Source organism: Vespa velutina, chromosome 10 (assembly GCF_912470025.1).
Source record: "Vespa velutina chromosome 10, iVesVel2.1, whole genome shotgun sequence".
Lineage (NCBI taxonomy): Eukaryota > Metazoa > Arthropoda > Insecta > Hymenoptera > Vespidae > Vespa > Vespa velutina.
Genome location: NC_062197.1, coordinates 5143510 through 5158509, shown reverse-complemented (window position 1 = coordinate 5158509; position 15000 = coordinate 5143510). Strand labels below are relative to the sequence as shown.

The following is a 15000-nucleotide window of genomic DNA, read 5'->3' as shown; positions in this document are numbered from 1 at the left end:
ATTTAAGCACGCACGGTTAGCGGAACAGTTGCTTGGCAACTTTTTAGCCTGATGGAAAGTCTGCGAATTGTTCTCAGGGGTGGGTGTCTACATCTCGAGAGTGGAAGAAGGTTCAGTGGCCGAGCGAGCTGGACTCAGGCCAGGGGACACCATTTTAGAGGTGAATGGCACACCCTTCCATGCGGTGACCCACGAGGAGGCTCTCAAAGTGAGTTCATTTTCTTGTTCAACGTTTACTTCATTAATCTCATATTTCTCTTCGTCTTAAAAATTATCATCATCATCATCATCATCATTAACATCATATTTATCATCATCGAACTTTTTTCGAAATATTTTGCCTAAACATTTTCTAACTCATTTACAAATATTTCCAACTTATATATATATATATATATATATATATATATATATATATATATATGTATACGTGTATCTATACATAAGAATGTATCATTGGAAAGCCTGAAAAATATTGTCCATTAGCCGACTCAGGTCGAGCTTGCAGTTTTCTACGTATGAAATATGATCGATGACCTTGCGGATAAAAAAATATATGTAGGTATAGCCAAGCTTGGAAGCACTGAAATGGTTTTAACTCTCTCGACGTCTCGTTATCGCGAATGATTTGTCCATCGTTCGTATATGCATTATGCAAGTTCATATGTTACAAGATAGCTTGTTATCTACATATGGAAAGTTACCTATCATTTAGTGTATTTTTCGGATTGGCACATTAATTATATGTCGAATCTTGTTTTATTCAACGTTACATTAACGATCATATATTATAGTTGTATAAATGAATTTTCTTGAATATATAAATTAAATAAATATTTCATCGTTTATTTATTTATTTGATATTGAAAATTTTATAAATCGATCATATAAGTTATTCGTTGTTACATCAAAATTCATTGATTCTTGTTCGATTAAGAACACGATCCAATTAAAAGTCGACTGTAAATTAACTCATACGCGAGAAATCATCGACCAGATATTTATGATCGACCTTAGAAAGTTTTATCGATCGATAAGTGTCATCGAATAAGATTCGTATCGATCGAAAATATCGAGTAAAGCATAGATAATACTTACTTACTTACTTATATAAGATAAAAAAAAATTATCTCGACATTAATTCTTTCATTGATAATTTCTTAATCGACCCGATCGATTCTTCATTGACGTAGAATTATTATCGACTTGGGTGTTATTTAGATAATAATCCATAATAATCATCTACGATGTACCATCTACGATCGAACGAGTTAGATCGATCGATCGATCGATCGGAGTCGATGGGATAGATTGTATATTTCTCGTTGAAGAAAAACAAAAAAACAAAAAAAATAAAAAACTTAGCTAAAATTGATAATTGATTATTAAGATGAAGAAGAGTAGGTAAGGAAAAGATTAAATATTAAAGATAACGAGTCGTCCTTGGATGGGTGGATCAAATCGATAATAGATAAATAGATAGATGGATACCTATGTATCTATGTACATATGGAAAGAGGGTGAATAATATCTACTTAGGAAGATCGAAAGGGAGAGACGTATAGCTGACGAAGATCGAAAGAAACGTACATAGCTCAGAGCTATGCCCATTCGTCTAATCTCTCGCCTAACTGTAAAACGTTACGGTACAAGTATGCGATAGCTATCACTGTACCTTCCGATAACAACTCGTCATCATACTTTCCATAGTAGCTAGCTTAGTTTTTAGACAAAAGATTCTCGACAATGGCCCATCAGGATATCAGTGGGACTACTATTCCCTTGATATAAAAAGAGCACGAGGCGTTAGCTTCGGATTTACCAAAAAGAGCTAACGGTGGTATACTTCTTGGATATGCGCTAAATCCTCCTAATGCTACTTCTAATCCTACGTTGTATTTCGCTACGTTGATCCTACCTCTTTGCCTGGCTACTATTCTTTTGTATTTTAAACTTTCTCTCTCTCTCTCTCTCTCCCTCTCTCTCTCTCTCTATCATAATTATTATATCGACACGATAAACTTAGAAACTTTTTCTAAATTAGAAATTAATTGAATAATAGTTTTTTTTTTTTCTTTTTTTTTTTTTTTTTATCTTAAGAGATCTATCATAAATAAGAAATTAATTAATTAAATTAGGAATTAATATTTTTTTTCTTTTCTTCTCTTTTTTTTCTTTTTCTTTTCTTTTTTCTTTTTTTTTTTTTTTTTTTTTTTTGGAATTAGAAACACATATTTTTCTTTGCATCTTCGAATAAAAATTATCTTTTAACGCTTCTTATTCTTTGTTCGATAGATTTTTTTATATTTAGTTATATATATATATATATATATATTATTTTTTTTTTTTTTAGGAGGGAGATGCAAGTTATTATCAGTGCATTCGTGCGAATTAAAAAGAAACGGAAGTATTTTTATTACTTTTACGAGGAATCCAATAATAGATCAAAATAATTTTTCTTCATTTTTGCGATACTTCCCTCGTATTCTTTTTTCACATCTCGTTATTTTGCATTTTCAATGACTATATTCAAAGTTCTATTCTATGTTTCGACTTTCTACATTAGGAGAAATCGTCGAGATCGATTATTTTCCGTCGATTCGATCTAACAATTCTATCGTTTTCTTTTGTGCTACAATGACACTTTCTCTTTTTTCCATTTCATTATTTTTAATATCGTGATTATTGTGAGTACTCGAACTATAACAAAATGATTATGTATTCCAAGACGTCTCGTTCTCGAGACGAAGGATATATATATATATATATTTATATTCAAATTATAAAGAGAATATACGAGTAAGATTTGTTATCAAACTTTTCTTAAAAAGAAACTGCACTTTTGCAACGGACAAGTTACTAAAGCTTGTTATTTATTCGATCGATATTTTTCTTTTTTCTTTTTTTTTTTTTCTTTTCTTTCTTTTTTACAGACCATTAGAGTTCCTTTCTTTCCCTCTTTTTCTCGAACTTCTTATTGTTCCGTTTCGTTTTTTTCTTCTCTTTCCTTTTTTCCTTTTCTCATCTTCTTTCTTTCTGCGACGAGTTTAAACTAACGTTTCCAATTTATTATCTTAACATCACGAATGATGTTAATTATTTGTATTACAAAATTATATTTACATAGTCATTAGAATTATAAAATTAGTTTAAAATTTTTTTTTTTTTTTCGAGAAACGCTTTTCAATGTATCTTCTTAAAACTCGTAAAAATGCAGACATTTATGAAATCTTTTTAAAGGGTCAGCAATCATTAGAACAGAATTTCATTGATCGGCTCGATTAATGATAAAAGACGATTGAAAAATTCTAATTTTTAATGGGATTTAATAGCTTATAATGCAATAGTCTAAGTAAAAAGACTATCTTTTTGTATCTATAGAAATTTATTTGCTTCTGTTTGTATCGATCGTAAAAGAGGATAAAACCTCGTCCTTCGTGGTTTACGTCAAAGAGATAGGCGTTAGCGACGACCACCGCACGAGCGAAGAAAGATAGTTAATCATTAATTATCTTAACGTGGTAATATTCGAAGCTCGAAGCTATAGATCTAAGATATTGATTCATTCATTTCACGATAAAATTAATCCATCGTAAGAACGTATTAGAAGCGAGTTAATTTATAGCCATGACTGTTTCGAAATAATAATAATCATAATAATAATAATTATTATTATAAATAAATAAATAAATAAATAATTAAATAAATAAAAACACATAATTCATAATAATATTCATATCAAATTCATTCAAAAATTAAAGAAGAATAAAAAATACAGACATATATATATATATATATATACGTATGTCATTAACAGAAAAAAGATTAAGAATAAGATCATTACGATCATTTTTCCAATCCTCCGGAATTATATCCAAATCAAAATCATTAAGCAAGAAACTGAATTTAATAGATCATAGAAATAAAAAAAAGAAGTCAAGTAATATTAGAGATCTGCTCGTTGATCAGAAAATTTCTCAATGATATTACTCCGTTCTCTTTCCCTTATGGCAAATAAATAAATAAATAATATACGAGTGATACACAGTATGATCAAGAGAAAAAAGAATAATAATAATAATAACAATAATAATAATAAAAAAAAAAAAAACGCTAAGTTTATAAACGCATAGATCGCTAACGTAAACATACAAAATGATCTCCCTTTCTTATCATCTTCCATTTTATACATATATATATATATATATAAAATTATATATACATATGTATAAAATGTAGATAAAAGAATCGTAGTTGTGTCGGGTATGGTTATGTCATATCGTTGCATTGAAAACGACTGGCTCGATCTTGTTCACACGTTACTGTTTCTCTCTCTCTCTCTCTCTCTCTCTCTCTCTCTCTCTATTTTTTTTTCTTTGTTTTTCTATCCGAGTTTATCGATCGGGACGGTAAACGACAAGGAGGAAGACACGGAAGGAAATAGAGGATTAAATTGCTCGGCTTGTCGTTAAGAGTAACGGTGGTAACGGCAGCCAGTTATTCCATAATGGCTCGTAGACGTTTCAAGATAGCATGGGTCGAGACGAATCCTGGAAGGAGAAGGAAATATAAGAAGGAATATAGGCCGATACGCATAAGGAAACCCTTGTAGAGACGAGTAAACGAGCGTCGTCCTCTATCTTTCGTCGTCATTTTACTTTATCCCTTTCTTTTCTCCCCCCCCCCTCTCATCCTTCTTCTCAGTCAATCATCCTCCCTTGACTAACACCACCATCCACTGTACACCATTCACCATCTACCATCCACCATCCACCATCCACTGTCCACCCTCATGTTTTTTCTTTCTTTCTTTCTTTCTTTTTTTTTTTTTTTTTGCTTTCTTCATCCTCTTCTTTCTTCTTCCGTTGAAACTTCTTCGCGACATCCTGGCGCCAGTCTTTCAGGCGCCCTTCTTCGCCAAAGCACTGCCATTTATTTTCCCTTATTGTTAAAGGGTGTTGTGCCGAGGCTACCGTCTTGATAATACCGACAAAGATATTCTTTACAATCAGTAATCTTACTTGATATTTTGTTTCTTCTTTTCTTCTTTCTTTTCTTTTTTTCTCTTTTCATCAAGAAGTCATAGATCAGTTTTATGTAAATTGCAATTAAATGGACACATCTTGTATTTTGATTAAGTACAATCACTGCTTTTTTTTTTTCTTTTTTTTTTTTTTTTATTTAGAAAGAAATATTGGCAATATTAATTTTTCCTTGCATTTAAATACTTCAATGTACGATATTTTCAAGGATCTTTTTTTTATTTATTTTTTTTTTTCCTTTTTTTTTTCCTTTTTATTTTTCTTTTTTGAAATTCTTTTCTTTAAAAGAGAAATATTATATTAGATATGGCAGTTATTAAGCTGTTGAAAATATTTTTTACAATCTGTATTTATCATACTCGTCTGTTGTCATAAAATCATAGATCAAATAGATCAGTGTTGGCTTATGTAAATTGTTAACAACGTGTGTTTAATTAATTGCAGTTATGTTTACTTTTTTAGATAAATATATTAGCAATTAATTTATATTTAATCCTTTGTTTTTTATAATAAGTATAATATTTTTATAATATTTTTTACATAATTGAATAAAGATCTATATATATATATATATATATATATATAGATTATAATAAATTCATTGATGTATTATAATTTTATAAACGCAAGCTTTAATAAATCAGTTTGACTTCTCTTTTTAAAAGTAAAACTGATAAAGTATGTTAATTATATCTGTCTATAAAAATTCATTAATAGATTGATAGTTTACGTATCACTACTACGTAATATTAAATTACATAAGTACATGTGTATGTATCTATATATTTAGATTTGATTTGGAACAAGTAGTCAATTCATTGTTATGCTTTGAGAGATAATTATTATTGAAATATCATTTATAATACTAGGAATCAAAGAAGTACGAGTTGAAATTACTTCGATCCTTTATGATATTTGAAAAAAAAAGTATTTTAAAAATTAATTTTCATGTTTTCCTTTCCTTTTTCTTTTTTAGATCTACATCTTTGTATTTCTAAATTATTTTCATTTACAAAGTAATACAGAAAAGTTAAGAATACAAAACTATATGATTTATTTATATTTTACGATTTTAAATGTTTCTTCATCGTATAATCGAGTTTTAATTCTAATCGAATTAAATTCATTATTATATGAAAATGAATTCATTATCATATTTATAATCGATTAAATCAAAACAGAATCTAAACAAGGATTACTTTTACGTGTATGAGCATATGCATATGCACCGTGTATGTATGTATGAAAAGCTCGAAATTTGATGCTACTACGTTTATTCGCACGCGATATCGAAAATGACTTTTAGCTTTAGTTGAATAAATTTTTTTTCATTTAATTACGTGAATTATTTTAATTAATCGTCACGCTTAATTTTTCCTTGTTTATATATTTCATTGTTGTAGTCGTTAAATTTTTTTCTTTTTTTCGTAAAACTGAATTTACGATACTTCATTTCTTCATTTCTAAAAAGAAGATTTATAGATCTGTATAGTTACAGGATATATATATATATATATATATATATATATATATATATATATATAAAACAGAACAGAAGATAGCTTTGTATCGAAGTAGTTGAATCTACTCTTTACAAACGTAAATACGTTTTTATCGTATTCATATCAAATATTTGATATCATGCATGCATGAAGCCGTATCATAAATGTCTCATAAATTCTAACGCAGTTACATAGAAGGGTTTACATTAAATCGTCGATATTATTATAGAGATCGATAAACACAAGATAATAATAATATAAAAAAAATAAATGAATAAATAAATAAATAAATAAATAAATAAATGAAATAAGAAAGATAATGGAGTCGTCATCTTTTCATTCATTAATACGTCGAGAAAAAGAAATATTAAAAATGTTAGAAAGAATATAATTTCTATTAATATAACGTGGTTTATTATATTGGAGACGATGATTAAGCATCATTATGATCGTATAATTATGACGTCGTCTTATTAAAGTCGGTCGTGAATTATTATCATTTTTTTGTAAGATATCATCGTTAACTCTGTCAAATGATGCCTGTCTGACAACGGTGGTAATAAGTAGTTGGATTCGTTCATATATATGTATATATATATGATAATAATTTATATATATATATATAAATTATTCTTTACGAAGGATACGTAAATACGAATAAGTATGTATACGTTATATACGAGATAATAATCGAATTTTCGAATGACCCAGTAATGATAGTTCGGACAATGTATCTACTTCTTTATAATGGAATCTTTTGAATAATTTATATATCCGCTTAAGGTCATACCCGACACGCGATTTCGATCCTAAGAGAAATCGATCATACGGAAGTCCAAATTTATAACACGATCACGAGCATTTTCCTTTATGACGTAAAGCTTAGCCAGGAAATCGATCGTTTCCTCTTTATTTGAATTCATAAAGGCCATCCCCCATCGTTTTTACTTTCTTTATGAATCGTTTCTCTCAACGTACTACCATTATATTTATCGATCGATTTAACACGATTCCTTATTCTTTTTTTCATAAGCTTTTTTTCTTTTCTCTTCTTTTTCTTCTCTCTCTCTCTCTCTCTCTCTCTCTCTCTCTCTCTCTCTCTCTCTTTCTCTTTCTCTCTCTCTTTTTCCTTTTCTCTTTACGCTCGATTTAAGATCATTCTTCTTATTCGTAAGAAAAATTTATCGTTTATAATGGATTACCAGTAATATATAATGCGGTTTACTATCATTATTCAACGGATTTCTCGATGTCTTTTGGCATGGCTCCGTTGAATATTTATCTCCATTGCCAGTCTTTATTATTCATGATTTTACCCGGATGAAACTCGCCCTCGACGATTTCTGGAATTAGCCAAGCTAATTTTCGTACCGTAGATCTTGTTCATTCAGAAACTCGTTAAAATTGAAATTCAACCGAGTTCGTTATGATCTTGTTGATCAAACGACGACTATGATGCAACGGTATTACAATCTTTTTGTATTCTTAAATTCTTTAGGATAAAGGATTAAATATTTTTATTAAACATTTTTATAATAATTAAACAAATATATTTTCAATACGTTATATCTTTCTTTTTTTCATTAAATGAAAATTTTCTTTTAGAAAAAGAAAATTCATTCGCAGTATATATTATGCTTGAACAAATTCAAAATTGTTAATTACGAGTTGTAATGTAATTTAAAAGTAACATTACATTTACTCGTTGAATTTATTTTGCTGTTCTCTAATATTATAATTAAAAAAAAAAAAAAAAAAGTAAAATAAGAAAAAAAAGAAGAAGGAAAAAAGAAAGGAAGAAAAAACACGATGGTCCCGTTTAAAAATGTCAAAATGATCTTGCTGATTTTATCGAAAAAAATAATCGAAAATTGTTTTGCCAATTATTATTATTATTATTATTATTATTATTATTATTATTATTATTATTATCATTATTATTATTGTGACTTATCGCCGATTAGAAACTATTAAATTTTTCTACGTGACTATTCATTTTTCGGATTGTGTTGTGACAACTGCCTTAAAAAATCATAATTATGGTTACGATAACCACTTCCTATACATTATTTATATATCCTTAATGAATTTTTTTTCTATATACATTATACTATACATTAAGATTGTACACACACATACACGCACACACACACACACATATATATAAACAGCGTCATAATTTTATAAAAAGAAGAGTATAAAAAGATTCTTGAAAAAAAAAAAAAAAAAAGAAAGAAAAAGGAAAACGAAACGTCGAGATCAAAGGAAAAAGAAAGAAAAGTAAATATTATATGCAAAAGAGGAAGAACGGTTTCTCTTTTTTTATTTTTTTATTTTCTTTTTTTTTTTTTTTTTTTTTTTTTCTTTTTTTTTTAACAAACCAGGCAATGCCTTTTATTTATTTCCGATCGTTTCGATAAAGTCGACGTATTTCGCAATAATGAGAGCATATATACTAACCGTTGGCACATAGAACCATTCCACCTTTACGTTTTATGGCGCTCTGTGGTTAACATAAATGATCTTTGATCCGCCCATTCCTATTCCATCTTTTTTTTTTTTTTTTTTTTTTAGTAAGATTTATCGCATCGATTAATATATAATCCATTCTTTCTACTATTTTTTTCCCTCGTCTCTCTCTCCCCTCCCTTACTCGTATCTATCACAATCTGACTCATGATTTTCTCTTTGCGTCAAACATTTTAATTACGAATTTAATAAGACCTACTATTTCTGATCAAAGTCTTTTGTTATAGGATCAATGTACAATATATGAGAATATATGAGAATTCCTGATTAGGAAGCAAACAAAGAAAAATATCAAACATAATCATTTGCAGAAGAGATTTATTACTTTGATACAATGACATTGATCCTTTGTCAACATTCATATTACGTAAAATATATTTTTTTTGCATAGCAATAAGCCGAGAAGATATTTAGATGGTTTTACTTAAAACCACCACCCTATATATATATATATATTTATTTAAATAAAAATCTTTTGTACATATATATATATATACGTGCATATACACATACATATATTATATTTTATCGATTTAAAAAGAAGAAGAAGAAGAAGAAGAAGAAGAAAAAAAAAGGAACAAATAATAGGTCATTATCCTCTAAATTTTCCATTACTTTTTTTTCTTTTTTATTTTCACGTTACATCTATTTGCATATAAGAGAAAATCATCTTTCCTCTCCTCGGAGATCCTAAAGGAGGACTCGGATCTGAGCTCGATCAAGCTCGCTGGGTCAAGGATAGGCAGGATGTGACGTCACGGGCTGCGAGAAGATCGATATCCTCTTGCCGGCTCGTTCGTGTGCTGCCGTCACCGTCGACAAACGCACTATCTCCCCTCTCTTTACTGACCTTACTACCAAGGCAAATTCTATCCTTATTCGAAAGTATTATTCTCTATTTCTCTCTCTCTCTCTCTCTCTCTCTCTCTCTCTCTCTCTTTATCTTTCTCTCTTTTTCGTCTTTGAGAAAATCACGTTCGAACGCTCGGTAAAAGGGCTCTTTTGCTACCGATTTCATTCAATACAATGGCTCCCAGTCGTCTCTATCTTTCTTTCGTTATTTTTCATTCTTTTTTTCTTCTTTCTTTTCGAATATCCTTTTGCCTCTTCCTTTCGAAAAGAATTCTTTCCTAATGAAAAGCTCGAGCTTTCTTAAAACCCACTCTCACCTCCATCTTCAACGCTTTCGATACAACGGATACAATGCGTCCATTGTATGTTCGTGTGGAGATAACATGTAAATATTACTACTACTACTACTACTACTACTACTACTACTACTACTATTACTACTACTACTACTACTACTACTACTATTACTATTACTGTTACTGCTACTGCTGCTGCTATTAGTACTATTATTGCTGCTGCTACTTCTGCTACTATCTAATTTTCTTTTCTAATTCTCTAGAATTGTTTAATTCATGAAAAGTCGCTCGAAAAACAAATCTTAATTTTTTCTTAAGATCTTAAATTTAAATATTTATTAACTTAGATTACGTATATACTTAATACAATTATTATACAGGATATTGATCTAAATTTCCTATGGGGATTCTAAATAATAATTAATTTTTAAAAACGATTATTACATCTTTTTCTTTTCCTAAATCCTTTAGGTTAATATCTTTTTGCTTTTCATTTTCTTTTTCTATTCCCTTTTTTTTTTTTTATCCAATCAAACAATATTTAACTTGTAAAAAAAAAAAAAAAAAAAGAACAAAATAACGATATATCTAAGTACAAGATCTAAAAGGGGTCACGAAAAAGGATAATTTGATGTTTAATATCATTTAGGAAGTTTTGATGTACCTAGGAACTTTTGAATGATCCTCTATATATGGGATTTAATCTTTTCGATATAACGGAGCAAACGGTATATAAAATACTTATACAATACTTACTAAAGTACCTACGTATAGTAATAAAGGAATACATCGTAGAAGAAAGAAAAGTCTTGTACATTTTTCTCTACGAAAGGGATATATATATATATATATATATATATATATATATTCCCGGTGGATTTCAACAGTAAACGTTGGACTATCTCAACCATAATCTTCGAATCGTCCTGGGAGCTTAGATATCCTCACCGGACTGAAGGATGTCCCAGATCTAAGAATATTTCATAGTTACATACATTCCTTCCACGAAGGGAGAGTGTACTATCTTCGTATTTCATTTCTTATAGAAATATTTTCGAACAGAATGAACTATTAATCATTAATTATCGTATAATTATTTTCTTTCTTTCTTCCTTTTTTTTTTAACTTTTTTTTTGTTTCTTTTTCCTTCAAGATCGTTCCAATACACAGCATCGTTTCGTACGACGTAATAAAATTTAATCTTAGATTAATTCTTAACTGTAATCTCGGTAAGCTTATCTCAGCTTTATCGGTAATCTCGATTAAGGATTTTAAAGATCTGTAAATTTAACGTATGTTTTATTCATGTTAGCTGATGTTAATTCAAGGAAAGAAAATTCGAAAATAACGAAACAATTCTATCGGGTATGCTATTGACTTCTATGATTTTTCTTCCTTCGAAAACATTTTCAATCATTTTCTGTTCGGGTTTTTCCTTTTTTTTTTCTCCTCTCTCTCTCTCTCTCTCTCTCTCTCTTCTATTTTTCAAATATGATTCTATTTCGAAAATAAATCTCACGTACGAATACGAACAATTTTGTTCCTCAATTACTTCCAATTCTTTCAATTCTTTTCTTCCTTTTTTCGACTTTTTTCTTTTTTTTATTTATTTATTTATTTATTTTTTTTTTAACTATAATAAATTCGTAAGACGAATTTCGTTCCATTTTCAATCGTGCACATTCTAGTATTACTTCGTGAAGGTTTATAAATTCGTATATTTCTTTTTTCTTGTTAAAAATCATAAAAATTGTTAACGTTCATTGCAGACATTTCTTTATTTCTTTTTTTTTTTTTTCAATAAATAAAGAACAAAATGTTTTCTTCGAAATAGATGCTGAAATCCTGTAGGACTTTGAGTATGACGGTACGTGGACCGGCATTAGATCCCCGTTGCAGAGTTGGTCATCCTGTTTGGCCATCTTCGGGTCGTCAACAATCCTGCAGTTGGATGGACCGTCAAGGAAGACCAGCTTCTCCGCCACCTTTTTATTCCTCCCGAGATTCCCGATATGGACCACGAACGCGAAAGGTCGAACTATGCATCGAACCAGGCCAATCTCTTGGTCTTATGATCAGAGGTGGTCTCGAATATGGCCTTGGAATATATGTCACTGGAGTAGACAAGGATAGTGTCGCCGATCGTGCTGGACTTCTGGCGAGTAACTCTGCTATTTTTATATTTTATCACTTCTTCCTTTTTTCTACTAGATTATATATATTATAAAAATAAAATATATATATATATTGCTATATTATGTAGATATATATATATATATTATTATTATTATTATAAGTCTAATATACTTATATTACTATGTTATATAATAATTATTATATATTATTTTATAAATGATTATATTTTAAATGATTTTATATTGTTAATATAGTAACATTATAATTATAAATATACATATTATATTAAATATATTTTACCATTATATATGTATATATTACTATTATAGTAATATTAGTATTTTACTATTATAATATGTATATATATTATATATGTATTAGTATATTATACATTATATGTATATAATTAGATATTATTTAATTTTTATATATCATTTAATTTCTATCAGAAGAATTCTTTTTTCAATAGATATTTAAAATATAATCCAAAGGTATGACAGAAATTATGTGGAAATATTCAATAAATTTTATCATTTAAATTCGAGATATGGTTATATTGAAAAATCATCCGAGATTGTTTCTGAAGTATTGTTAGGGGATTTGCTATGCTGATATACGAGCGGTTATAAATATTAAGTTGCTTGTTCACGGAGCTCCATCGATTTTAGTTGATATCGAATTTCGTTATAGCCAATATGAATATACTTCCCTTTTTTTTTTTTTCTTTCTTTCTTTCTTTCTTTCTTTTTATGTAGAATAACATCTCAAATGTATGCTTCGTATATAAAAAAAACTCGCGTGGGTTATCGGGATTTTGTTCTGAGAATAGCCGATAGTAACGAAAGGAAAAAAAAAAAAAAAAAAAAGAAAAAAAGAAACGAATACGACGTATACATTTTATGCGAAAATTTCACGGATACCTGTTTATGTAATATATTCTGAGAATTTTCTGTTTATTAATTTTCATGGATAGGTCGGAGATCAGATTATAGAGGTCAATGGACAAAATTTCGAGGAAGCCACACACGATGAGGCAGTACAGATATTAAAAACAAACAAGAGAATGAGTTTATTGATACGAGACGTAGGAAAGGTACCTCATTCGTGTACCACCAGCCAACCAATTGTGATGCCAACTTCGAGATATCCTGAACACGATCCTCTCATTCTCGAAAGTCCTGGAAATCATCGGCCGCCTAGTCCTGCGTAAGAAAAATTCATATATAAATTCATATATAAATTCATATATTTCGTTAGCTTAGTTATGAAAAATGAAAGAAATTTAATCAAGTGTTTAACAACGATATTTTTATATACATACGTTTTTAATACGTATATATAATATATTGTAATACGTAAATACTTCTGAAGAAATAAATATCTCATTCTTTCTTTCTAAATATATCAATGAATATTAAAATAATATTTCTTTGAATTATTTAATAAAATATAAAATTTTTATGATTTCCTTGAGAAGTCTTTATAATCGTTCGCATGATTTATTTATACGTTCTTCAATATTTATTCGAGGCAATGATTTTTATTGGTTTATTGTATAAATGAAATAAAGGAAAGATCGATAAATGAACGCTCACGTAATACCAACGATAACCCAATTTTATGTCTATAAAAAAATGTACATAAAGAAAATTATATGATGTAATATTTGTAATATTATAGCTCATTCTCAAGACAATATAGTTATAGTCTAACTTAGTACTATAGTATAGTTACATTTAATTATAACATAACTTATTACCGAGGAGTATGATTTATAGAGATACATAATTATTATTTAATCACAATATAACTTATATTAATATAACTATACTATATTAATAGTAAGTAAAACTTATAAATTAAATAAATATTATATCCTTTCTAGGAATAATTAATTAAAAATTAATTTATTAATTTCTCCGACGGAACAAATATAAAATGTCTTATAAAAAATACTTAAGCATATTAATGTCAGACTTTGAATCGCGTTACAAAAGAAGAAGAAACAAAAAAAAAACAAAAAAAAAAGAAAAGAACAAAGAAAAAAAGGGAAAAAAGAAATTCAAATTAAATAAAAAAAAAAAAAAAAAAAAAAAAAAAAAAAAAGAAAGAAAAAGAACAAGAAAGGAAAAAAGTAGAAAAGAAAAACAAATTGGGTTTAATAAAGATCTAATTTAATGATATAAATTTTATATTAAATATCGAAACGTAATAAAATAATTTTAAGATTAAAACGTTTTTCAAGAAGCAGTACGAACGAATGGAGACATCGTGGTGGAATTCACACGGTTTCTGCGGCTACAGCAGCCATGGTTGAAGAAAAGGCAAGGGTTGTACTAGCGAGAAGTGAAAGGGCCGAGCTCTCCCAACTTCTCGCCGATTATAGAACGCGAAGGCTGACGGTCGAGGAGCTGGTTGCGAATCTTGCCGATCTTTTGAATACCCATGAAAAATTGACGCTTCTAACGGAACTCAGAGAACTCGTTGATAGCAAGGATAGAGCTGCTTTCGATAATTTAGTTTACAGACCACGCATCGCCATGGCCAGGGTGAGTTTCTTAAATCGTTAACGAAACAAAAGAAAGAGAACAACAACGAAAAAAAAAAAAAAGAAAAGAAAAGAAAAAAAAAGACGAAGACAAA

At 28.7% G+C, this 15000-nt stretch overlaps 1 protein-coding gene and 1 long non-coding RNA gene across 19 annotated transcripts in view; one reads left to right on the top strand and one right to left on the bottom strand.

The window, feature by feature from the left end:
• Positions 1–15000, top strand: part of LOC124952291 (whirlin) — an 85039-nt gene that overhangs the window by 34990 nt on the left and 35049 nt on the right. For 11 of the 18 annotated variants that reach the window (XM_047501900.1, XM_047501898.1, XM_047501899.1 and 8 more), the window contains 4 exons: positions 60–208; positions 12056–12379; positions 13331–13563; positions 14603–14906. In XM_047501900.1, the coding sequence (XP_047357856.1) occupies positions 60–208; positions 12056–12379; positions 13331–13563; positions 14603–14906 (1010 nt within the window). The remainder of the gene's footprint in view (positions 1–59; positions 209–12055; positions 12380–13330; positions 13564–14602; positions 14907–15000) is intronic. The other 7 variants (XM_047501907.1, XM_047501908.1, XM_047501902.1 and 4 more) reach the window with 4 other exon arrangements.
• Positions 11981–13642, bottom strand: LOC124952295. The gene is made up of 2 exons (XR_007101858.1): positions 13455–13642; positions 11981–12428 (listed from the first exon to the last, which is right to left on the bottom strand). It is a non-coding gene; the product is annotated as an uncharacterized LOC124952295 (long non-coding RNA).